Source organism: Bombus flavifrons, chromosome 14 (genome assembly GCF_040668555.2).
Source record: "Bombus flavifrons isolate JBK064 chromosome 14, iyBomFlav1_principal, whole genome shotgun sequence".
NCBI lineage: Eukaryota > Metazoa > Arthropoda > Insecta > Hymenoptera > Apidae > Bombus > Bombus flavifrons.
Window position 1 is genome coordinate 11,786,256 of NC_138455.1, and position 24,138 is coordinate 11,810,393.

The window sequence follows — 24,138 nt, forward strand, 5'->3', positions numbered from 1 at the left end:
GGCCGATGCGGCAAACTATACACCCAGGTAACTCTAGATCCTAGATGAGCGGCGAGATTAGCGCAGAAGCAGGAAGACCTGTCACCCTTGTTGCAAACGTAAACCGAGATTCGAATCGGCCTGTCGCCAGTCGGCACCCACTTACCGATCCAAAATTTCACATCCTGGCTACACATTTTGACTTACGGATCGCGGCCACGCTACTCATACGCGTAACTACGTACAGATGATCGTACATCATATACCATTCGTTCGTCGTTTTGATTTCCGAATTTCCCAGGGCAACAAATAAGTCTAACGACGCGGTTGTTTCTACCAAAGAATCGAGCGTAACGGACGAAAGAGTGGAGTTCGATTGCTATCGGAAACGTAACTCGATACTGGGACAAAAAACCGAGCGCGTATGAGCAAAGGTACATAGGCGCAAGTGGTTTTCAAAGGACGAGCCAGGTAGTTGCACTACTTTCACTATTTCCAGAGGTCTGTGGCGCGGCAGGCCGCTGGATCGAGCGACGACGCGTTTCCACAGAGCCGACGAGAATCGCTTTGTGATACTTTCACGATGCAATTACGCACTGGTGTGCGCAGTGGAACGCTACGATGTGTAGATCGCGGTGTCGCGCGGCATATCTAACGACGGGGCTCGACGAGCGTACAGGCTCGCTCGTCCCGATAACCGCCGCTACGCACGCCTCTAATAATAATACCAGTAATCATAATTAATCGCTCCAATGCTCGATACCGACGCGAGATTGCTTCTCTCGACATCGCTCAACCTTACATGTGTTGTACACGTACGAGCTACGCGAGCGAAACCGAGAGAAGATTCTTTACGTACCGGCCCCTCTCTCGTTCGCCGCATTCGCCGGTTCTTGGCACACGATCGTTTTCGTCTAACGGTTCGACGATTATCGGGCAGATCTGACGAGCGGATGGTGCCACAAGCGTGAAGACAAACATCGAGAATCCGTTCTCACGTGGTGGAAGCGCGAGGGAAAAGAAGGACGCGGCGCGCCGGTACCGAGGGCAAGAAACGTTATACCACGAATTAGCGGCTTTCAGACGGAACTCGAAATTGAGGCTAATTGCCACGAATGTCTCCGGCACGCGGTTATATACCAGAAAATGAAATTAAGCTGAAAACGAGCGACGGTTATCGATCATGGTGTTGAGTTACACACGCCTTAACAATCATCCACTGTACTCGCGCAACTGCAACGCAACATTATGCAAACGAACTGCGCTTCGACGTACAACTGTCCCGACTAAGCGCATCCACGAACGCTAATTGTTTGCCTGCAACTGTTAGATAGACTGTTCTCGTACGCTCTCGCCTAGATTAGACGCAACGCCAGTGTACACTGGGGATCTGACGAAAACCAGCATTTCCACGATTTCATCGCGTCCTACGGCGTGACGAACTCGGTAAACCTACGGGTCCTGTTGTTTTTGCGGACCCAGAGCGTTACTTGTACCAACAGGTAGACAACACAGTAGGGGTTGCTGAAATTTCCATGAAACTACCTATCGTAAAAGTTACCATTCAACCTGGCCACGCTAGCGTCAACTTTCCAACCCGAACCCTATTTTACGACTGAAACCTGGCCAAAATTCTCTTACGACGTAACCGCTATTCATGCGCGTATAGGGCAAACCACTTCACTGCAATTCTTCAATTCTTACAGTGGCACGACGTGTAAAATAGAACGCGACAAAATCTGATTAGACATATACAAAATCGTATCAGCTACCCTCGTAAAAGTTCCGTTTGCGATAGCTCGATCGAGAGATCTTTCAGTAACGTGAATTTATCTTTTTAGTAATCTAAAACATCTAAACTTACGCGACAAGATGGAATCGATACTGTAAAAGATGTACCACAAAGATCTATATCTTGACTTCTCGTCTATGTTAACGCGGTAATTTACGATTCTTGGATCTCTAGTGTGACCCATCGGTGGCTCTTTGTCCGTGACATTACGCAAAAGTCGGCACGATATCCCGTTGTTTAGTGGACGCAAAGCACCTTCTTCCCGTCTACCTTCTAGGAGGGCGCATGATCCGTCATGACCAATGTTTGCCCGCGCAAAATATTTGCACGAGGAGGCGAGCTCAAACATACCGGCTCACCGATGGCCTGTCATTTTCCGAGTAGTACATGTATGTTGGCCGCGCGTACGGGCGAACCGCGTTTGGCACGTTTAGGCGCGTGCGAAAGCGCGTGTGTACTCAGTCGACTGTGCACACACGCGTTACCTATGTACACATTAGCTAGCTTCGTATGTGCGTGCGTGTCACTCAGACTTTCAAATAGGCCCCGCGACCCCCAAAACCCTTTCAACATTTATTTGCATAATTATGGAATCGTTGATACACGCTGTGCACTTTCTGCCGAAAAAAACCTCCCAAAAATTGAGGTTTGAAGGGAAAAAAAATTTCTCTCCTCGTAACCGGACTTGGATCGCTATTGTAGATCGGTCTCGCTGTCTGCTATTTCTTGCGTCGGGGAAGGTAACGCGAATCAAATGGCAAACCTGTTCGAATGGAATCTACGCTGCTGACACAGCATTCTGAGGTTCAACGAATCAATGCCTTTCACTGCGATCGTTAATATCTGGTGTCGTAAGTGGCGGATAACAAACGGAAAACGAACATTTCTCTCGGCGCTGAGTAGCGTCGAACCGGGATTTATCGCGACACGAATTGCAGCTCGCCACTAGATTGTAAACTTATCTTCTATTCCGGGGATAAGCTGCTTTCGATTTCGAAATATATAACGCTGTTACGCGTTTATATATCGACGTGTTTACAACGGTCGGTGAGGATTTTGTAAATTAATGCCAAGCTTTGTTTTTACTTACCGTAACACGAACGAGGAGTGTCGCTGTGCAGCTCGACGCTTGTTGTTTTCGAAATTCCAGTCCAAGGACGCCGCGGGTGTACGAGATTGTTTCTTCCTTCGTTGTAAATTGTCGTCTTCCTCGAATCGCGATCCCGTGGCTGGCGGTGACGTTAGCGCTTCGATTCGTAGAGAAAAAGGTGTTAAAACGATCGAAACGGGGCAAGAGGGTGGGGCGAAGAGGGGAAGCAATGCCGCGAAACGTTCGGCTGCTCAAAAACGTCGTGACTGGCGTCGACGCGATTCCCTCGTTAAATCGTTTGTCATGGTCGATAGAGGTATACGGACGAAAGCAAGCGCCATTTTATCCCGTGCACTCGCGGCAACGCGAAAGGTGGATGGACGGTGCACCGCGACGACGGCTACGATGGTAGAGGTATATACTCTCCCCTGACAATTCACCGAACCGCGTTCTACCTAAAATCGATCCGATTACCGGACTTTTTCTCGCCGTTAAACCGTGCCTGGTACTGTTATACACGACGCGAACGATATATATTCGCACATTCCTTTGGTTCACCACTTTTCTCCTTTTCTTTTTTTCTTTCCTTACACAAGTCACAACGAAACTTTATCGCCGGTCGAAGCACTTACGACCTCGTGTGTCGTTCTCGCGAGACACGCGTTCCGCTCTCTTTCTCAACTTGCGACACAGTTTTTTCGCTTACACGTAAATCACTGAATTACGTGTTCCACGCTGATTCGGTAGCGTATAACAGTTTAGCTTTTTTTTCTCCCTCGAGTAGAGAACACGAGACCCGTCGCGGAATAGTATACGTCCGTCGTGTGCTGCGAGAGAACACGAACTAACGCGGCGAGCCGAAACGAGACGAGGTCGCTCGGCTGGTTTCACCGAACCGCTATTCGGCCGGTATACACCAGCGCCGCCACCGGGGCTGCACCCTTACCGTCCATTTTCCTCCATCGCTTCTTTCCCACTCCTACCTGAAATTTTCGCCACAGTTGCCCGCTAGATTCTGCGATCATCGACGACGTTCAGCGCGTTTCCTCGAACCGATTTCTGATTTTATTCCCGGTCTTCCTAGCTCGTTGAGAGAAAGATGCAAACGGACCCACGACTGAGCGGGGTCATTGATTTTTTGAGCCCGTCAAGTGTAAGCCAGGCGCATGCGCAATCGTGCCGGCGGTATGACAGCGGGCGTTCTCATACACATCCGCAAAGTTCCGCACTTGAATTCCTGGTGACTTTAGTTGACGACGACCGCCACGAAATATCGTTTAAAATTTACTTCGCGCACCTTTGTCCCTTTGTTTCTTCCTTTCTTCGAGAACTTGAAAATCGGGCTTCTCTCCCATCGTACACAGAAGCCATACATCATCTATCCTTGCCAACCTATACGATTTCAAAATCGTGAAAAATGATATAATTATCTTTATTCGTATAGAAACTATATTCATGCGTACGAGCTTTCGGTAAAATAAATCATCTATTCTTATAAACGAAACACGATGCTTGATTATTTACAAATTTTTACCTGATTACGTGCAAATTCTTAGATCAATTACGTCGAATCACGAATCCGCTGATCTTCCGAAAATCAACTACGAACGTATCTTTTTTTCATCACGTGACCCAATGCGTTGCAAACTGGGTAATTTCTTGCAATTTGAAACCACGTGATCGATTAGAAATGAATTATGGGTAATTTATTGCAACTTTCATCGTCGCGATCGCGTTCGTCATCGGTCGGTTCGTCGCTGAAAATTTTCTTCGTTACCGAATTGAAATTAGCGAAAGGACAGACTGTTGTACATACATGTTATACATACCGTTGGTGTGCGATATATTTTCATATAGAGTTCCCGAAATCTATATCGAATTACTTTTATCGAAACATCGAAGACCGCGGAAGACTCGAACGGAGTGGTTCGTGATTTCGTTTTGAAATCTACTTATGAAGTACGTGAAACCGTTTTTCGAAAGATCGTTCCTTCGTGCGAAGCGTTTAATCGCGAGATATAGAGCGTGTAATAGTGTTTTCACGGTCGCTGATAATCGACGCGTTATTCAATACGACGAAATATTACGCGGGAACGCAGCGTCGTACCCGAGAAGAGAAACCATCGCCAGGACAATCGTTATCTCACCGATTTTTCCCAGAATTGGATGACGACTGCGAGGGTCTGTCGAACGTGAATCTGGACGTACGATTTTTAGTGGTAAGTGCGATCATTTTTTTCTCCTCCTCGTCATTTCCTGCGCCTATGCACACTAGCATATTCCTGATATATACGTATGTACGTAGCTGTTTCTATCGTATCAAGTGACTGGCAAAAGTATTTTTTATGATTATGTGCCGTACAAAACACTTTGAAACTTCTTTAGCATCGTAACGAGTTCCGAGTATCGCGACGATATTGGTACAGTTTGACACAAAGCTAAGTGGTTAATTATCAATCGTGCGAGAAAGCCTCGATGTTTAATGGAATCGTTCGAAGCACTGCTCCTATGGTGTATATTAATTTCCTACTAGATACGAAGATTATTTTTTTTACGCGTTTTACTTACGCTTTTTTATTTAGTTCTTGAGCCAATCGTATACTTTTCAAAATTCTAAGAATATTTGAAGAATATTCATAATATGAATCGCGCGGCCATCAACGATAGGAATTATTTTTTGACTGATAGAAGGATAAGAGGGTTAAAAGCGTAGGGCAAAATCGAGTGGAAAATGATTGGGATTGTTCGCAAACGAACTTTCGTTGGCGGATTGCAAAGGCAAAACTGTCTATCGGCTCGTTGGAAGCTCAGTGACGAGGAGGTAATCGGTCGACCGATCAAGATTCCCTGTTCGCCTTTCTCTGTCGCGGCGGCAGAGAGCAGAGAGCAGAGAGCATAGACGGGCGGCTATTTCCGCATGACATCACACCGCCCGCATTTAGGAGCACGATTTTCTATTTTCTTGTCGGTCTACATTGGTGGCCCGTGAAGACTTGCAAGGTCAGCCCCACCGAGATGCGCCCGGGAACACACTTTTTATTCCCTTTCGTTTCTTTTCGTCCCGTCTCGCGTTCCTCTGTCTTCGTCCCGTCACTGAGGTAACTCTTTCCACAGGCTGATTCGCAAAAACGTCTTATTAAAGCGGGTGTGCCGTCCTGCGAAATTTCCGCGATTAGGCGGCTCGCGTTGCGAAGCACACGCGTCGTTTTTCTCCTACTCGTCTGTAATACAGGCCGGCAATCTGGCCTTGTTCCACTGGCAGTGGGCAACGATCTCGCCTAATCGAGAAATAATTGTACGAATTTGTTCGAGGGCTGGCGAACGGGACAGAAAAGAAATCCTTGCATTCTCGGTTCGCCTGCTGCCTCTCCGAGCTGTTTTTTACCAATTCATTACTCTCAGATGGAACAATGGATTCAGCGAGACAAAGGAGCGGCTGCTCTTGCTTGGCACCGGTACCGTTTCTCGTGTTAACAAAGTTAGCCGTTCGTTTGCGGAATTAGAAATGAAGGTTCGCGTGTAAAGAAAATCCGTGACCGCTGCCTCCAGCCACGGACTTGTCGGAATCGTCCGTTGGAATCGCGTTTCGGTTCAACCATAAGGATTAACAGAGAATCATTTTCGACTCATCGTAGGTTTTAGGACCGCGTGATCTATGTTGCGCCAAGTATTAGAAATTCTAATCGACGCGCGTGCAATATCGAATCTTCGTCGAAACGTCCGTGTCTTTTTTTCAGGTGAATGCCTCCGGGCCATAAATTTACTCGTTCGTCGGTTCAAAGCATTTACATCTGTGTTCGTCGATGTTCATTATCCGAGACGATCTTTCGCTCGATATCTCCTGTTAATAACGTGGGTCCACGCGATTACGGAAGAGGATTTCTGCGTGAATAGTTGCATAATCAGCGGTCATGAGCCTTATTCCATATAGGCCTCGTGTACGAGCCTCGGCGTGTTAGATATATTTTCGTCATAGGGGAATTTATCGCGTAGGGTGAATCATATTCGAATCGAAGACAACCCGTTCGATATAGTCGTGGAATTCTTTCTTTTTTTATCTTTGGCCGAGCTTGTACGAGGTTGGATCGTTTGCTCTCGTTTATTGGACGATCCCGGCGCGTCAGTGCCGGCAATTTCAGAGGAAGACGACTCACACCGCTTTCAGGTTCTCAGAAATTCTCTCCAGTCATCGGCAGGAATTTATCGAATTTCTACGCGAACGCTCGGTGATTAATAAGTTTTTACGCGCATTACACCTGATCGCGTGACAAATCGATTTCCGTCCCTCGTTCTTATTGTGTTCCAGTATTACCTTTATGATTGTCTTGCGATTTCACTTCCGTTCTTCGTCTCCGCTGGAAATTCTCCGTGTCTCCACTACCACTCGTACGCTACCAGGCCGCATAAAATCAACATCTCGGTTCTCCCATCGTAAACACGAGAGTCGAAAGAAATAGCAGCGGGTGTAGGTACGTGTACGACAGACGAGAAGATGGAAAAGGGATTTCGGTGATGTCGTAGAGTGGGAGAACGCAGCGAGGAACAAAAAACGAAAGAGACACGGTAAACGTGGAACCAGCGGTCATAAAAATCCGATGCGCAGGTATAAACCAACGATCTACAAGTCCGTGCGTGGACGATCCTAATCTCTACACGTCGCTGGAATAACAGCAGCCGAAGCTGCCTGACGGAAAGACAAGAGGAAGGGTCGCGGGGAAATAGTTAGATGATCGAATTATCGTGTGTTTGTTAAAAAAAAAAAAAAAAAAAAAAAAAAGAAAAAATCAGCGGAATGGGATTCTCCTTGTGGAAACGAAAGGCAGACGATCTCGGAGGAATTTTCAACGCGCTGTCTAAAGTTTTCCCCTTCTTTCAATAGGTTCGAGCTGGGTAAGCGATAGTCTGTGAAATTTTTATGAAGAATTCCTCCCTTTTAGCGATACTACTAACGACGACGACTAATTCGTCCTTCTTTCCAAAAGACGCAGCTTTTACGTGTCTTGTTGCCATTTTTGGGTATCATGAATGTAGCTCCAGGGTTTCTTGCACGTTGATTCATGCTTTACACAGACATTTTTATTTGGTCACCGCTGTCAAAAGATATATTTGTCGCGGGGAAGTGACAGTAAAAACAGGCTGAAAACGTTGATCCGTCATACGTGTCTTAGGAGGTAATTAATAGAGGAGGGTTCGGTATGGCTCGTTCGCTCGGTCATAAATTCTGTGGAAGGTCGGCAGTGAACGACGCATAAATTTCACTTGGACGCGACAAACGCGCGTTCGTAGGAGCGCGCGCGATTTCGCGAATTGAACGGCGGGGAGCGTTCGAGCTAATGGTTTCGTAATTGAATAAATGTGGGCGATTAGTCGCGCAACCTCCGAGACGGTTAACGAACTACCGTCTAAATAACCGTTCGGCTTACTGAAAATCGAATTTACAGTTAATCGGTATTTAATTTAAAACACCGATTAACAGACTAACAGACTTATCTTTCTCATCAGTGGCGCGACGATCGGATCGGATAGCTTCGCATTAATTCGTAATTTTCGTTAGTCTCGCGGTGACGTTGGAAGACTCAGAGGTTACTGACTTCCTCGAAAGTCTCGCCGCTAGACCCTATATCGAACAAGAGTTTTATTTCTTATTATTAGGCACAGATCGCTGCACGTTGCTCGCGATACAACCACAATACATCTGCGTAACCGAAAAATGAGAGAAAAGTTTCAGTGAAAACAATGGACAGACAAGGAAGTAGCGTGCACCGACCGTGCACGTGTACGATGCGCCCGTGGTCTTATTTCTTCTTGAATCTAGCTTTCTTCGACACCACTACGGCATTAGACGGAGACTTTGGGTTCGACTGATTTTTATGTTTTTTGCTCTCCACGTGCTGAGCAAACGTACTCTCGGAATTCAACGACAGATTGCACGGTGCACAATAATACTGGCCTGCAAACGAAACAGTTTGCTGAGCGATTTGGCTGATTATCGTTCGAACGTTCGAGAAGCTATCCCTACCTGATGGTGTTCGGTAAATGGAATAATCTATAGGTCCAGGAGTAGCCGGTGTCGCCTCGCTCTCGGTAGCTAAAAACATTCGTACTGTTATTCGAATTGTTACTTTGGTTAACTACCGTTATTAACGCTTACGAACGGGATACACGTGTAGAAATAAAATAGTTACCAGGCTCGGGAACGGGCAATCCGTTCAATCTGAGCATTCTCAAGTGCCTGGCACCGCGTTTGTGCGTTTCTAATTGGTCCTGTCGATTTGCCGAAACACCGCAGAGATCGCAACGCAACGGCGTTGGATAAGGAGGCGGTGTGTAGATGGAGGCCGTTGCTGGTACAGGTACCGCATTGGTACAGTCAGGTACTACCGGCTGTGCCGGTGTAGATTGCACTTCCGTCTGAAAAGCCATTCCGAATCGGCCGCTGGGATCTATTTGACTGTACTGATTTTGATTTTGCGACTTCTTCGACGGCCTGTAGAATTCAACGCTCTGGTATGACGATCTCGGCTGACACAGCTATCTTTCTAAGAATAATTTGAGACAAGTATACATCTCTGTACCTCGCACGACGTCCGCCGTTCGCTGCTCTAATATGTTTTTTACCAGCGTAGTGTTGCGTCGCATCCGTTTGCGACGTGAACCACGTCTTACAAATCTGCAAATCAAACACGTTTCGCTCGTGTAACAGCGTTCAATCGCGATTTACCTGTTATTTTCCATTCCACCAACGACCATGTACTTTTCATCTGCTTACATCACAATAGTTTTGCCAGTCGGTGGTCGTACTACTGACTTGGCCGTCTTCGGTCTTTTGTTTCTTTACACTCTGATTCAAAAACATAGACACCTTCTTCTGATGCGGCTTTCCATCGTAATGTAACTTTGCTTGTAACGCGGAGTTCATCTGAAACCGTACATTTTTAAGCAACCTATATTCGCTCCCGTACTTACTTAAATACGTGTTAGTCAAACAACGACACGATATTCAACAGAGTCGCGCGTGTATTTTTATCGGATAAAGTAATCGAGCCTTACAACTGCATTGCACAGATCGCATTTCAGCGGTTTCATTAGTGCTGCCAGTTCCCTCTGGGCGCTTGCAACTTTCTCTACGAAATAGAAACATAAATCAATCTTTAATTAGCTAAAACACCGTAAGAATCTGCAATCGGATTTCTCCAATGATAATTTGATGCGCATAATGATTTATGCGCTATTCTACAGGCCGGTTGAACTTTTTCCATGAAACAAATATATTCTATTTGTTTCACTTGTTATCACGTGTCGCAAACAATTACCTGCGTCCACCGCGGGATCGATGAACTCGTTCTTGCGTTTGTAATACTTGTTCTTGGTCTTGTTGCAAACTTGTATCGTCGGCGATACGACCGCCGCAGCTGCCGCTTTGTAGGTCGTGTCGTACCATCGTGCATACAGGTCCGATGTATCGGAATCCGTTGGTACCCACCACGGTGTAGTTGGCTGTCCAGGTGTTTGCGGTTGCATCGCCGGATGCATGATATACGCTGTTGGCACAGGCAGGCTTGGAAACGACGTGGTTGCTGCTTGAATCGTTGTTAGATTTCCCGCTGTTTCGTTAGTCGATAAACCGGTCGTCGTCGATTCTGTTGTCACAGGTTGTTGTTGCTCCGTCGTAATCGCCAAGTTGTTGCTTTTCGACGTTGTAACTGGAGGCGGAGGCGGCGGAGGCGGTGGAGGCGGCGGCAGAAAACATTCTAATCCTGTATCATGCACGAACGGAAAATATTTTATTCGATTATCACAGCAATTTTGGTAAATGGTACATAAAACGCGCATGCCAAAGAATTTTTCGTTAACCGTTAGATTTATCTCGCTAATAAAATGACCGGACGGTTTAAGCGCCTCCGAGCCATGTATAAAAATGCGCGGATAAAATATACCGTACAAATAAAATAATAAAACCCGAAGAGATGCGTATCAACGTAATTTGCTCCAAGATCGGATTTAATCGCGCGCAATGCTCTGACTAATTTTGCTAATTTCGAATAAGTCGGCGAACGTAACCCGTAATATCGGTCATTTTTATTTGTAACATGCAAGATACATTTCCCGAGCTGTTACAAACGGCAGTGAGCGTATTTCGCTTATCGACTACACGCTGCTGTAATATCCACTCTACACCTCGCGATCCAATAATCTGCTTTGGCACCCACGATTAACTTTTCCGCTATCGAGATAACGGGAGTAACGTATTGGTTAAATTTGATGAAAAAATTAGTATCGCGCGTAAGGAACGAAACGCATAACGCGGTAATAACGCTCGATACAATGTTCATAAAATACCAACGATCGTATCATGCTACATACGCTTAAATGGTAACACAGTGTTTATATATATTGTCACGGATACTACATTCCATGTAACATAATCCATTTACGTCTGTATCGCTATTTAATTAATTACGATCTGTCGATAAATTTCGATTTCATTCATAAATTATGCGTTTTCCTACGAAAACGACAGAGACGTATCACCACACTGTTGCATCGGTATATATACACGTACGTGTCCGTTATTTCATACTTTAAACCGTCAGCTGATTTCGACAGTGAAACACCGAATGAAAGTTTGATAGTAAGCACACCAGTACTCTACAGCCAACGCATCTTTTTATTTCACGTGCCAGATATAGAGTGCAATACGTGCATGCTTTGAATAATTGTTTTGATAATTGACTGATATAGACATATCAAAAGTCACATCCGGTTATTTGTAATAGAAGCTGTTGCATTAGGTGGCGTACGTTTGTGTTTGCAGCGACACTCTACCATTCATAAAAAATATCTTGTCATAAATACAACAATGACAACGTGACGAACGTTTTATGTATTTTCAATGATCAACGTGTCCGGGATATTTACGTGTTTGCATATTTTCGGTACACTAGATTCACTAGGGCATATGTTTCTACGACGTGAATCAATGAGAGAAATTCTTTCCTACAAATAGAAACTCACCCGGTATTTCTGGATTTTCGATGATCTTCGCGCTAGACATTTTGCAGCGTAAATACCGCGATATTTCTCTATTATTGTCAGAGAAAACTTGACGGCGCGCGATAATTACGGCGCGATAAGGAGCCTTGTTTTCGTTCGCTCTGCACTCGCGAATTAGTTTCCTGTTTGTAGTTTTACATTTCGCACGATTCGCTGGAACATGGTATCATTACGATTCATGTATTATGTTTGACTGTCAATTATTCGGTGAAATACAAAAGTTTGTGAGGTTAATAGACGAGTTTGACAAGCGACCCGACGACATTACGCGATATTGAACTGTGATGCAAGATGGCTGCTAACACTACGTTCGTCGATCGTGGACTATCCAAAATTATTAGAATTACCACAGAAAATAGAATTTTTCATGGCCAACTTGTCGAAAATCGCTTAATCCGGCAGGATGGAGGAAAAGGCTGAACTTTTAACATGCATCGAGGAAAAAATAGAGAGTGGCAAAGCCACGATAGACAGGCTGAAACTTGTGGGAAAGATTGACGGGATTGAAAAACTTGTACGAAAAATTCAACAAGAAATTAAGTTTTTAGAAAAGGTATGTCTCCTTGAAATTACAATAAGAGTTCCACCGTATACATATATTTCCTTCACGAGGTTGAGTAGCGATCATACGTATTTATAATCGGGCAATCTGTAAAATATATTTCATTGTATCTGTTTCTTCTAATCTCGTTGATTATAAATATGCAAGGTGGTTACATACTTTTTAAGTTAAAAGAATCAGGATTATAATTATATGCTATTCTCAATAAAGGTACAATCTACAGGGAATGTAAAGAAAGAACATCTACAGAGTACAAATTTGATTCATTTGAACGCAATTGTAGCACGACTCTTCTGTGCTAATGAACCTACCAATGTTATGAAACCCTTTAAGTATCAGAAGTCACGCTTAGAAGTAGATATTGTATGCAACGGTGGTGCGTCATGGATAAAAGTTATTGCTAGAAATGCTAGAGCTCTCACTATGATTTCAATGGGTAATGGAGAATACGGGCAAAAGTCTGTGCTTGACCAAGCAATGAGTTACTTGCAATGCGCAAAATGCTATCCACATTTATATAGGCCACCCGATATCGTATTCCACTTTGCTTATGGTATAGAAATTCCATTAGCTACACGTTTGGAACGCATGGGAATAATCGTTGAAGGGGATAAAATGCAGTGTGAAGATGTAAAAAATATAGATGTACACGGTATTAATATTTTCTTAATACGGTACATGCATGAATATGTTTCACACCATTAACTAAAAAAATGATATTCATGGTTTATTCTTCCGGAGGTAGATAGCGAGGACAGATTTTCCACATGGATGTATTCGTTAGAATCTACCGAGGAGCCTTTGGATGAATATAAAAAGAACATAGATTCAGATTTAGATAAGTTAAATACATCTTTCCTTAAAACTGAAATAAATATTCTCAACTTGGATGTGTCAACTTTATTAGCGTACGTGACAAACATGACCAATGGATACGATCGTTTTATTTATCGGGAACCTTTACTCACGCAACAAGCAGAAATGGAGAGAGAACGTCCAGTGAAACCTATTTTAGAGGATTTGTTTAAAGGGAAGAAACTAATTGTCTGTCAAACTGCTTATGAAAATTTTATGAACATTATAGATGTTATCGGTGGACCCAAAGAGACTCTTAGGGCAAAAGAACTACTTAGTAAAGTTCAGATCGTTAAGGATATACCAACGGGCAGAATAATGGAGAAGCTTAATTTGGGTGGTAAAATTAAAGATAGATCTAGATTAGTTTTTGCAACAGGCGAATATATGAAAAGCATTACAGTATCGGCGAATGAGGGATTTGTTAGAGCAGCACGTATGCAGGTATAAGTATTTGTATTATAAAATATAATAGTTTCAAACAATTCCAGTAATAACTTTTTTCAGGGAATTGAATGTACAGTCTTTCTGCATGAACCTAGATCTCTCTCAGAGATTAAAGAAGGTTATGCAACAAAAATAGATCCATCTTGATACCAGTCAAATGCATTTTAGGTTATTACAAAAGAAATATTCACGCTATACAAGAAATATTTCTATTGTTTACTATCAAATGCTATTACTAGATCAGGCTTGATAATTAACGCGCATGTCCATACTTTCTTCAAATTCTGTAAAAAAAAAAAAAAAAAATAGAAAGGTTACAAGTAAAAAAGTTAATTTTAAATAGAAATGTTTCCGATGTAAAGAAATATGAAGTATACCATTAATAAATTTGTTGAAGTGTGGATTTCTTTCTTTTGCTAACTGAATGTATTCTTTATATTTGATTTCGTCTCCAAGTTGTTTATAACACTTTGCGCTATTTAAGAGGGCTTTCAAGTTTGTATTATTAACTTTTAGCGCCCATTCGCAGTCGGCTAAAGCTTTTTCGAATAATCCAAGCTGAATATACGACAGAGCCCTATTATTCCATAACACGGTCGAATCTTTTCGTTGCTCGAGTGCTTTACTATAGTATGTTACCGCTTTTTCGTAGTTCTTCTCCTTAAATGCTCCATTACCGATTGTTTTCAACGTTTCCGCTCGTTCGTTTCTAATTTTCCGGTTCTCTGCTCTTTCTTTCGCATCTTTCTCCACGCTTTTCATAAACGTTTCTATATAAAGAATCCTTCGATTAGTCTGGGAATGTAAAACACAACGATCATTACTTGCTACCTCTACACATTTGTTCCTGAGTTGAATTTTCATTGACCGAACATTTGTTAATCACTGTACGATTAATTTTTATTTCTAACTCGGTATCCTCGCATATATCTTTTTCCAACTGTTTTCCCAAAATTTCATCGGCCAATAATTCTCCGTGCTTCTGTTCTTCAGGATCGGAAGACGCCAACTTTTTCACAACTTTTTCTTGAAATTTAATAAATTGAAGATTATGTTCGTAATTGAAAAAGGAGATAATGCTTACCGACTTCGGTAACGCGACGCATAAAGTTCTGAAATTCTTCCTCAGTTACATGTTTATCTACCATTAAGTTATCCATAATTTGTTCACCTTCTGCTATCTTTTCACCGAGCTTATTACGATCTACTATCTGATCCATACTTTAAATACTTTTCAATAAAAATAATTGGACAAGGTCGAGCTAACCAAAACGTAAGGACAACTGGATACAGAAGGTTTCCATAGAAACGTGTAACGTAGTAGCATGAATTATGTGCTGAGTGGTTCAAGTGTTAAATAAGTATGAAACATTTATATTCAATTGATTTATTAGAAAATGAACAAGATCATGTAAGAAAGTGATAAGTAAGTGAAGTAGTGAACTATGGTTAATTTATATATATATATATATTGAAATTTTGCAGCTTCTTTTTTAAACAAATATTTATAATCACAAAAAGTTTTATTCAGTCTCTAAGTGTTAACTTCAAAGCAACATATATTAATAATTTAAAACATTTTTTTTATCTATTAACCATTGGATCCCTTTCTTGGGGGAAATTCAGAAAGCGTCCCTGCGTTATAATATGTCTGTTCCACATTCGTAACAGGAAACATTTGGGACGATCCCATGAGTGTCTCCGAATTTTCATTGTCAATTTCTTCGACTTCAAGGGGGTCCATATCCGCGTCTTCTTCCATTTCAAATATATCTACTTCATCTTTTATATAAACCGCATACTTCATAGATTTGTTGCTTTCTGAACTAGTCCTTTGTTTCCTTTTGTCTAAAGGTTCATTTCTCTGAAACTCTTGACTACTTGTAGGTGGTTTTCCAGCTGTAATTTCAACTTCGTCCATAATACATAATTTTTTCAAAGGCAAAGATTTATCCTTCGATATAGCAGACAGAACATGAGGCCAACTAATAACAGGTTCAGAAGGCTCTTTTCTTTTTTGCGGTGTTGGGTTGGAAATTCCTCTACTAGTACTTGGCATGTCGTTAATGTCTACAATACTGATTCCAGAGCGCCCTGTATCTAAACGTTGACTTAATAAATTAATATTACCCTCTTCACTTTTTTTGGTAGCGTCCAGTGGGATTTTATTTCTGCTTTTATGAAGATGAGTAGACGAAGGCAACTTTGTCGATTGACTGGCCGTTTTATTTTGTGGTTTATTACTATTAGGATCATGATCAGGTACTGTTTTGGTAGGTAGACATTTCGTTTCTTCGATTTTTAAGCGAGATACCGTGGTCGTTTTCCTGGACGTATCATGAGACGCGTTGTTCGATTCTCCTACCAAAACGGAAGTTTGAATATGCCGTAGTCCGGTGACTTCCAAAATTTCGGCCAATTTCAACAGCCTTCTAACCTCACTTTGAACCACTTGTATTTCACCGCAGTACATGAAATTGACGATAGTCTTGAGATCATCCGCTTCGATATCGTGAAGAATAATCATAGGATGAGGATGCTCGTTGGCGACGAGCAGGCGACGAAAGAACGAGCTCGAGTTGGCCAATACCATTTTGTGACATTTTAAAATCGTTCCGTCTTTACATACTAAAGAAAGATCTACAAACTGTTGCTTCTCGTAACATGTATCGAGGGAAACTGCCAAATGCGACGGAAAACTATGCCACTTTAAACTTAATACTGTCTCTTCCCTCATCTTGAATATTGTAATTGACAGCTTTCGATTTTACGTACGACTCACAGCACACGACTTTCGTTTATAACAACACACTCGCCATGACACGTGCCGCTGTCATCGCAACTATGTTTTAAGCGGTGCATTGCAATAGACAAAATATTCTTTAACGTGCCAAACGTGGATGAGAAACAGAGTTGCAATATTGAACTGTAACGATCGATTTGCCTAATATATGAAATGTACCTTTTGTACGATATAGGTACGTTTAAAAATGCACGAATTCCATGCTTTTGAGGAAAATTGATTCCGTGTTTCAAAAATAACCTGCATGGGAATCGATTTTCGTCAGCCAGATGTCGTAGTTACATAGAAGAAGAGAAATTTGCCATCGTCTTGGTTATCCGATTTAAAAATATTCATTTTACACAAATTCGGAATAACATTCGAAATAGCAATCAATTATTACTTTGTTTTCCAATATGATCGATAAATATAAAAATTCAGATTAGATTCAAATAGGAACACCGTTATTTTTCGTAACACTTGTTTCATAATTTTTTTTTAGCTGGATTAGTTGGAAATAATAGATTTAAACAGTTTGTGCGTGAAATTTCGTTTTGATTGTCGCGCCAGTCGGAGGTACACGCGCGTACCATAGCGCCATCTCGATGTCTCGAAATCGAAACACATTCTGCGATTCTCGATGCCAATTGAGTTCGATAAGTGCAAATGGTCGTTTAATAACAGATGATTGAACGCGTTCCGCGGCGCGGCCTAGCATTTATCTGTCAAAACTGGTGACGGTCGGCCGATCGGCAATGAGCCGGCTTATGCGTGCTTGTTGATTGTTTTTGCGCTGAGGTTTTTAGGTTATCTAAACGAATACATCACCGAAAGACGTGCGTGTACGTTTTGTGCGTTCAACATTGGGTTTCCCGAGCGGCACAAACGCATCGATCGTGAGTGTACTTTGAATACATTTGTTGATTATTATTATTATGTGATCGTGAATCAGGAAGGACCGAGAAGAAATACAAAGAGCAAGCGTCAACACTAGAAGGAAAAAAAGAAAGCAAGATGCGAAACGTTCGAGGCAATGTTTTCTGCTATCTCATCGTGGCACTGCTTTTTCTAGCGCCATCCAGCTACGCAGGTAAGCATGGATTCTCTGAAACAATTTACAGTTGGCGTTTGCCAGCAAATTAAGTGTCTCTGCACCGAGCGAGGCCGAAATTGCTTCGTTCAATCGAAGCATTGGGGTCACCCCTGTAAGGCCACAATAGTCTTCTTCCGCTTTTTCTCCGTCTCTCCCTTTACCCCTCTCCTGTACTCGGTCTCTTTCTTTCTGGCGCGCGCGCGCGCTCTTTCTTTCTTTCCATTTCTCTCCAATTCTCTTACTCTCCGACTATCCGCGTGTCTCCTCTCCTCTTGGTGCTTATGGTCCAGAAATCGAGCCGCCGCGGGTGTTGTGTTTTTCAACGCCGCATCGATATGTTTCACTGGTTGAAACACGTTTCTCTCGCTTGATTCGCTCGCATATATTCCGTGTTCAATTTTTCAAACATCAATTACTGCCGTGTACATACTGTCCCAATGGAAGATAAATGATTAACGTAGCACGTAGCAGACGCTCGTTATCGCATAATCAATTTGTTTCGGTTGTACGGTAGTTGATGTATAACGGCCGGTATTTCCCGTTGTAATTATATGCCCGACAATTTTTCTTTCAACGGATTTCCACGAACCTACGGACGAAAATATACGTTGGCAATATTTATTATTGTCTAACCAGAAGGTACGAAGCTTATCGCGTTCAATTACAGTTGCCGATATATTTTACACCTTTGTTCGCTTTTTTCGCTCAAGGCACACAGCGTTCACTTTATAACGAAGAAGATGAGTCAATGTTATAACAAGTCCATACGTAGCGTTTAACGTTATTCAACACTAATGCTGATATCAGTATCAGCAGCAGCGTCGTCTTCTTTCATTCTTCGCCATCAACGAATAGCGCAAGATAAATAAGACACGCACGAATCTGCTCAATTGAAAATGTAACTTTGTGTCTCGCATCCCCTTTCGTGGGAAATAATTAACGCGCAGTTGACGTGCAAACGCTTTATTTAGCGTTTGTAATTAGCTCTGCGAATGAATAATATTTCGCGACGATTCCGTTAGTCATCCTGTATTGTCCGCCCATGTAATTTATTTTACAGAAGATATGGTTATCAAGCGCGTACGCTGAATGTTTCTATCATGGCCCAGTATGTGCTATATAAAGTGAAGTAACAGACTTATTAACGGTCTAACTATAGTCGATAGATTTATATATGTAACATACAGTGGCCGTAACAAGTATTTGCGTCTTACTGTATTTCTTACAGTATTTATGTACTAATTAACCTAATTAGGTTCAAGTATATCAAAGTTTCGTATCATTAACCTTTATATCGGTACAAAAGTTGGAGAATGAGCGTATGTGCAAATAGTTTTCCGTTGTTATGTAATATTTTTTGGTAGAGTCCCGCCGTTTCCTTTAGTAGCGCGCACAAACGTAACGTAAGGTTCAAACGAAAGATGTCGTTGTTCTAGAACTGTAAATTTGAAGTAAAAATTCCGCGATACTGTATATTAATAAATACAATTGCAGAAAACTGAATGCGATGTTTCAAGGCAAGCAGATATTCCTAACACTGCCTTCAGCGAAATTCGCGAAATTCGTTTGCATTTTGACAAGCGTATTGCAAGAAGGCACCTTATCGAATCAATGCGATACTATCGACTTAAATCAGAAGAAAGTCCGTTAATTTGCTTGACTCAACCAACCTCCGTGTAGTTAACCTCTGTATTCTAGCTGATAAAACGAATTCGCCTCGATTAACTGATTCAGCCAATTTCGGCTCACGCAGTGTCGATACAGTCGCGATGATACACCACTCTCGCTGAAAGCGCTTTGTGTCTTTTGTTCAAACGAAGCGAAAAATGATCGTTACTGTCGGCTGACTCCGATAGCGATAGAAAAAGACGATAATGACGAACTCGTGACTATGAATTTGCCGGCAGTTATCGTTATCGTTCAATTCGAGCGAGACGATCATATTATTAAGAAAATTTTATTCTTCTGAGCCGTCTATTGTTTTGCGTGCATCTCATGCAAATCGATTAATAATGATTCATTAAATGGATACACTGTAGAATAAAACGTGGTCTTTGTTCGTGCATTCTGTAGCTGATGAAAGTACACGTTTGAGTATTTATCGTAGGAAACTTTAAGTGCATATTATCTGTGTTATATAAAGACATTCTTAAATTTCATTCATCGCTGTAACGATATACGGCTATGTCGATTCAATTGGTATTTAAAATCAATCTGAGAATGTATATAGAAATTAGAAGAGGATGCAAACGTTTATTTTGTAGGAAATCAATGTTCGTATAGATAAATAATTAGCGTTAAAACGATCCCTTTAAGTAATTGCGATCACGTTTAAATACTTTTCTTATCTTTGCGAAATACGTGTTTGCGCGAAATATCCAAACGTTTACATACAACGCACGTAGTATATTCGTAAAAGGTTTCTATAAACGTTGCAACATCCTCGAGAACTATTTTATTTTGTACTCGTACGATCAAAGTTTCCGAAGTACGTTACTTCCTACAAATGTTTGCGGTGCTGGAATATTTACCTACCGTGGCTGATATCCATACCCTATTAACCTCTGCTTAGACGAATTAGCTAAGCTTTCTATGTCTCCTGCTTTCAATTCGTGCAATCTTTGTATTCGGCTGATTGGGCCTCATCTCGTGCAATGTAACGCTACTCGTTGATCTCGATGCGCTGCCTGATTGAGAGTAATTTACCGACTACTCAGATGTTTCAGCCGAAAATGCGACAAGCCAATTTCAACGATGCGACATCAACAAAGCGACGGATCAGTGTGGCGAAAACGAAAGATGCTTTAAAAATTCGGAGAACGAAGAAGCACAGTGCAGATGCGTGAGAGGTTTCGAAGTGGACGGAGGCCAGTGTGTCCAGGTTACTACATTTCGCAACGTAATTATCGATCAGTCAACGATCGAAGTCCACTCAGGAGGTATATATATATAAAAACGTCGACAGCGAAAGATCTAATCTAAAAATTTAGCTTGGTAGTGAAAAAGTTAGCTTGGTATCGGCGCAAACTAAACTATTCTGTGCAAATCTCGTAAACGGTCGAGCAAACAATTTCCCTATTTTTTCTCTAGATCGATAATACGATTGCGTCAACTCGTTATATTGTACATAGAGTAACCACGAGATAGAGGGTTATCGCGGAAGGAAATGTTTAATTAAGAAACGCTACGATTTTTCATGTCGACGGTGCTGAATGAAATTATTTTAAAATTTTGTTTAGGTAGTTCCATAGCTGCTGGCTTGTTTATACTGACTTTCCTCATAGTAATGAGCGTGTTACTGTATTTCGTCGAGAAGCGATATAAGTGGTTGCAACGAGTTCGACAGCTTCGTTCAAATCATTACGGCAATGTGCTAGTCACAAGAGACGACGACGACGATGACGATTCACCGATAGCGTAAGCTGGTACCTAGTAGTAATTAATACGTGTGCCGTGTACAAAGTGCGAAAGTTTTTAAGAAAAGCACGAACTTTAACGCAGAGACGCTCAGTTACACAATTCATAATTTAAAGCGACAAGCTTTGAGTTACCGCTGCGTGGATCGCCTTACCGAATAACCGCAATAAAAATCTAGTACCGGTTCGTGTCCAATTGCCTCGTCTTTCCGGGCGAGTTGCAAGGAAATTTCGATCGATTTCTCTATCGATTTCTATCGAGTTCTATAGGCGATGCATTTAACCGCTTATACCTCCGTGATCGTGACTCGGAGCATTCGACATTTCGAGAATCGAACATTGAACGTCGCACACGAACGTCTTCTCTTGGAGCTTGTTACGCTTAGGGAACAATATTGTGTAACTCTGTGTACCTATATATGGAGGGAAGGTCTAGATACCAGGTATGTGCGAAGCAAAATATCGTCGAACTGAATTAAGAGGCTAAATGTAAACGAGTGTTGGTGTAAGTAGACGTGTTTTATGCCGATAAACGTAAATCTTTCATCTTTGAACGTGTAAAACATATCCATCTCCGACTTTTTACATAACATCCATTCGGATGGTAATTACACATATGGTATGTACGTTTCTAAAGGTGAAAAGACATTTCACCGACCATATTGGCAGGGTTATTGATAATCGCACAAACGATATTTGTGCCGCTATTATTTAACGATTGAAAATAGAGAACATTTGCATAAGAATACTGCTACTTACACGATCACCGATTCTACGTTTATATACAATGGTTATAAAGGATACGGGATAATTGACTGCGGTTTCGATAGTTTGTAAGAACATATTGAAAGCATAATTTTTTACGATAACATTAAGAAGCTGGTCAGTAAACTTTAACACGTTATTGATATGTTGTATAAAATCGGTGACTATCGGTCCATCTTTCGCTGTATACAAAATTTAGGACGAATTACATATTTACATTGTCAACTGTATCTTCAATCATGCAACGAAATTTGTGCATGTGACGCGATTAAACGTCGATCCGATAATTTTATAGACTGTCTTCCTTTGCAAGATTGCGTATAAATTTATATTATTGTTTGCCAATGCTGAAACTTTTGTGGAAACTGACGATACATTCGGGATATTGAATCGTGTCGCGTGGATCAAGTTTTACCGTTCTCTCTGAATGTCTTGTTCTTTCGAGGATAACTCTCAAACGGATGTCACTTTACCAAAGAATAAACATTTCAGAATCTAAATTACGATATACATACGTGCCAGTTGCAAGCAAAGGCATCCTTTTGTTACACGTATATGTGTCATTTTATAATCGTAATTAATTAATAATATATGTTGCGTATAGTGCACCATCTACTGCACAATTACCATATATTATGTAATATGTAATTAATTAATTATCGTTAAAAAGTTTCTGTCACGTATGATTAGTACGCTCCTTAAATATTGCTGCAACGTGTTATTGATTAACCGTGAGAGGAGTCGATGATTTTTGTCTTTGTTACGAGTCGAAGGGAGTTAACTTTTAAACTGCAAGACGTTTAGACGCTGCTACACTCATACCAAAAGAACGTTGCATTTCTTATCACGCTCGGTATTGTTTTTGTAATATAAAGAAATTTGTAAATAACTTTCCGCCATTCCGCGGGTGCGTATTCTTGCCAGCCAATCAGTCTCTTTCCTATAGCGTATAATCTAATTGTGATTCTGAAGAAAATCGCATATACATACACGAATATTCCTAAGAAAAGGGACGAGTCTCTATCTCTTGCGAAAGATTATTGAAACGTACACATTTGCATTTATTTTGGATTTATACGCATATTTATATATATATATATATCAAGATATATATATATATATATATATCAAGATATATATATATATATATCAAGATATATGTATATATATATCAAGATATATATATATATATATATCAAGATATATATAAATATAAATATTATATATATATATATATTTAACCTATTCTTATACTCTATCATCTATGTACAGAACTACGCGCTAGAAGCTAAACAGAGCAATTAGTCGGTGCTCGAGATATCGATTCTGATTGGTTAGACCGCTCGGCATCGTGAGACGAGATTTGATATTTTTATAGTTGGCGAGTACAAATTGAAACGGTGCGACAGGTATTAGCGAATTATTGTTTTTAGTTACGTATCGCCGAAAATTCTCTCGTAGTTTGCGATACGATCGTAGATGCGATGAACGTCACCGCTCATTTCACTTGTTAACGACACGTCTATTAGAATGCACTTCAGCGATGCAGTTTGACAATTCGACTGACTGTAATTATTGTTACCGTTTTTCATAATAGCCACGTTTACGCAAAACATGGACAATCTTGCATTACAATTTGTTGCGGTAGTTGGAAATTGAATCAAGCGAGATGGAAGAGAGAATGTTATTCTATAGATTTAATTCATCCTTTCGTATTTACAGGGATGATTTGGTTTGTGTGTACGTGGCTCTGTTGAGTTGTAAATTTTACTCTGTGATGTATTTTACGTTATCCTTGATGAAACATTTATTATCGATTGATTAACGTTCTCGTGGCACAATTTGTTAAGAGTAATACTAGCTCGATTGCAGGAACATACTGTATTTTATTATGTTCCTTGACGTTGTACGTACATATCGCATAACTGCTTTACATGCAAAATATTAACAAGAAATTTGATAGTTTCCCTGACAATGAAACATTGTTTTCTCATAGTAAATTTTGTGGCCAAAAAATGTCTAAAACTGCGCGTCTAAACATTAAGAGAAATCTAACAAAAAGCACTGAATTTCTCTATTTCTAATAAATGCGTACGAAACGTGTCATCAGAATTAAGTCATCAATGACCACAATGAAGGATTTGTAAATATTCAACATCGATAAATATAAAATAGAAAATAAAGAAAATAACACTCAAACGCTCTACCATTGATTATTTTACGCTCCTCTTGATCAACCTGTTTAGTTAATACGTACCGTTGTTCATTCTCGTATAATTTAATCTTTACATAAGTTATGCGAC

The 24,138-nt window shown here is 41.2% G+C and overlaps 6 protein-coding genes across 25 annotated transcripts in view; 2 read left to right on the forward strand and 4 right to left on the reverse strand.

Moving 5' to 3' along the window:
• Positions 1–4,253, reverse strand: part of Eph (Eph receptor tyrosine kinase) — a 92,053-nt gene extending 87,800 nt beyond the window's left edge. For 17 of the 18 annotated variants that reach the window (XM_069127357.1, XM_069127360.1, XM_069127354.1 and 14 more), the window contains exon 1: positions 2,862–4,253. The gene's annotated coding sequence lies outside the window, so the exon portion shown is untranslated. The remainder of the gene's footprint in view (positions 1–2,861) is intronic. The other variant, XM_069127342.1, reaches the window with a different exon arrangement.
• A 329-nt stretch (positions 4,254–4,582) lies between these two features.
• Positions 4,583–24,034, forward strand: LOC138186978 (uncharacterized). 2 transcript variants are annotated; one of them, XM_069127373.1, is made up of 4 exons: positions 4,583–5,080; positions 17,514–17,651; positions 20,372–20,593; positions 20,894–24,034. In XM_069127373.1, exons 2-4 carry the CDS (start codon positions 17,576–17,578, stop codon positions 21,073–21,075), a joined length of 480 nt encoding a protein of 159 aa, XP_068983474.1. In that variant the 5' UTR covers positions 4,583–5,080; positions 17,514–17,575; the 3' UTR covers positions 21,076–24,034. The 2 variants fall into 2 exon arrangements, with proteins under 2 accessions (XP_068983474.1, XP_068983475.1); XM_069127374.1 differs by lacking the exon at positions 4,583–5,080 and having other exon boundaries at positions 17,221–17,651; positions 20,381–20,593.
• On the reverse strand, positions 7,722–12,010 carry LOC138186972 (zinc finger protein 346). Of its 2 annotated transcripts, none has more exons than XM_069127364.1 (8): positions 11,663–11,787; positions 10,175–10,618; positions 9,912–9,985; positions 9,631–9,780; positions 9,437–9,531; positions 9,047–9,348; positions 8,881–8,949; positions 7,722–8,811 (listed from the first exon to the last, which is right to left on the reverse strand). In XM_069127364.1, the coding sequence occupies exons 1-8, from the start codon at positions 11,688–11,690 to the stop codon at positions 8,657–8,659; spliced, it is 1,317 nt and encodes a 438-aa protein (XP_068983465.1). In that variant the 5' UTR covers positions 11,691–11,787; the 3' UTR covers positions 7,722–8,656. The 2 variants fall into 2 exon arrangements, with proteins under 2 accessions (XP_068983465.1, XP_068983464.1); XM_069127363.1 differs by lacking the exon at positions 11,663–11,787 and adding an exon at positions 11,877–12,010 and having other exon boundaries at positions 7,726–8,811.
• Positions 12,319–14,199, forward strand: LOC138186973 (UPF0415 protein C7orf25 homolog). Its single transcript, XM_069127365.1, has 4 exons — positions 12,319–12,468; positions 12,688–13,129; positions 13,223–13,776; positions 13,840–14,199. Exons 1-4 carry the CDS (start codon positions 12,319–12,321, stop codon positions 13,924–13,926), a joined length of 1,233 nt encoding a protein of 410 aa, XP_068983466.1. The 3' UTR covers positions 13,927–14,199.
• On the reverse strand, positions 13,926–15,011 carry LOC138186977 (tetratricopeptide repeat protein 12). Its single transcript, XM_069127372.1, has 4 exons — positions 14,864–15,011; positions 14,611–14,805; positions 14,157–14,549; positions 13,926–14,063 (listed from the first exon to the last, which is right to left on the reverse strand). The coding sequence occupies exons 1-4, from the start codon at positions 14,997–14,999 to the stop codon at positions 14,020–14,022; spliced, it is 768 nt and encodes a 255-aa protein (XP_068983473.1). The 5' UTR covers positions 15,000–15,011; the 3' UTR covers positions 13,926–14,019.
• Positions 15,216–16,672, reverse strand: LOC138186974 (protein bric-a-brac 2). Its single transcript, XM_069127366.1, has one exon. It carries the CDS (start codon positions 16,514–16,516, stop codon positions 15,371–15,373), a length of 1,146 nt encoding a protein of 381 aa, XP_068983467.1. The 5' UTR covers positions 16,517–16,672; the 3' UTR covers positions 15,216–15,370.
• Positions 24,035–24,138: the final 104 nt, after the last annotated feature.

Excerpts from the sequence above, each read along its gene's own strand:
- LOC138186972 (XM_069127363.1), bottom strand. The coding sequence starts at position 11,916 with ATGTCTAGCGCGAAGATCATCGAAAATCCAGAAATACCGG. Across the intron at positions 10,619-11,876 it reads CGAAAATCCAGAAATACCGG|GATTAGAATGTTTTCTGCCG; the intron begins GTGAGTTTCTAT and ends TGCATGATACAG. Across the intron at positions 9,781-9,911 it reads GCGATCTGTGCAATGCAGTT|ATGAACTCCGCGTTACAAGC; the intron begins GTAAGGCTCGAT and ends GTACGGTTTCAG.
- LOC138186977 (XM_069127372.1), bottom strand. The coding sequence starts at position 14,999 with ATGGATCAGATAGTAGATCGTAATAAGCTCGGTGAAAAGATAGCAGAA. Across the intron at positions 14,550-14,610 it reads TCAGGAACAAATGTGTAGAG|AAACGTTTATGAAAAGCGTG; the intron begins GTAGCAAGTAAT and ends TTCTTTATATAG. Across the intron at positions 14,064-14,156 it reads CTTCAACAAATTTATTAATG|AATTTGAAGAAAGTATGGAC; the intron begins GTATACTTCATA and ends TTTTTTTTACAG.
- LOC138186978 (XM_069127373.1), top strand. The coding sequence starts at position 17,576 with ATGCGAAACGTTCGAGGCAATGTTTTCTGCTATCTCATCGTGGCACTG. Across the intron at positions 17,652-20,371 it reads AGCGCCATCCAGCTACGCAG|ATGTTTCAGCCGAAAATGCG; the intron begins GTAAGCATGGAT and ends CCGACTACTCAG. Across the intron at positions 20,594-20,893 it reads GATCGAAGTCCACTCAGGAG|GTAGTTCCATAGCTGCTGGC; the intron begins GTATATATATAT and ends AATTTTGTTTAG.
- LOC138186973 (XM_069127365.1), top strand. The coding sequence starts at position 12,319 with ATGGAGGAAAAGGCTGAACTTTTAACATGCATCGAGGAAAAAATAGAG. Across the intron at positions 12,469-12,687 it reads AAATTAAGTTTTTAGAAAAG|GTACAATCTACAGGGAATGT; the intron begins GTATGTCTCCTT and ends TTCTCAATAAAG. Across the intron at positions 13,777-13,839 it reads TTAGAGCAGCACGTATGCAG|GGAATTGAATGTACAGTCTT; the intron begins GTATAAGTATTT and ends AACTTTTTTCAG.
- LOC138186974 (XM_069127366.1), bottom strand. The coding sequence starts at position 16,516 with ATGAGGGAAGAGACAGTATTAAGTTTAAAGTGGCATAGTTTTCCGTCG.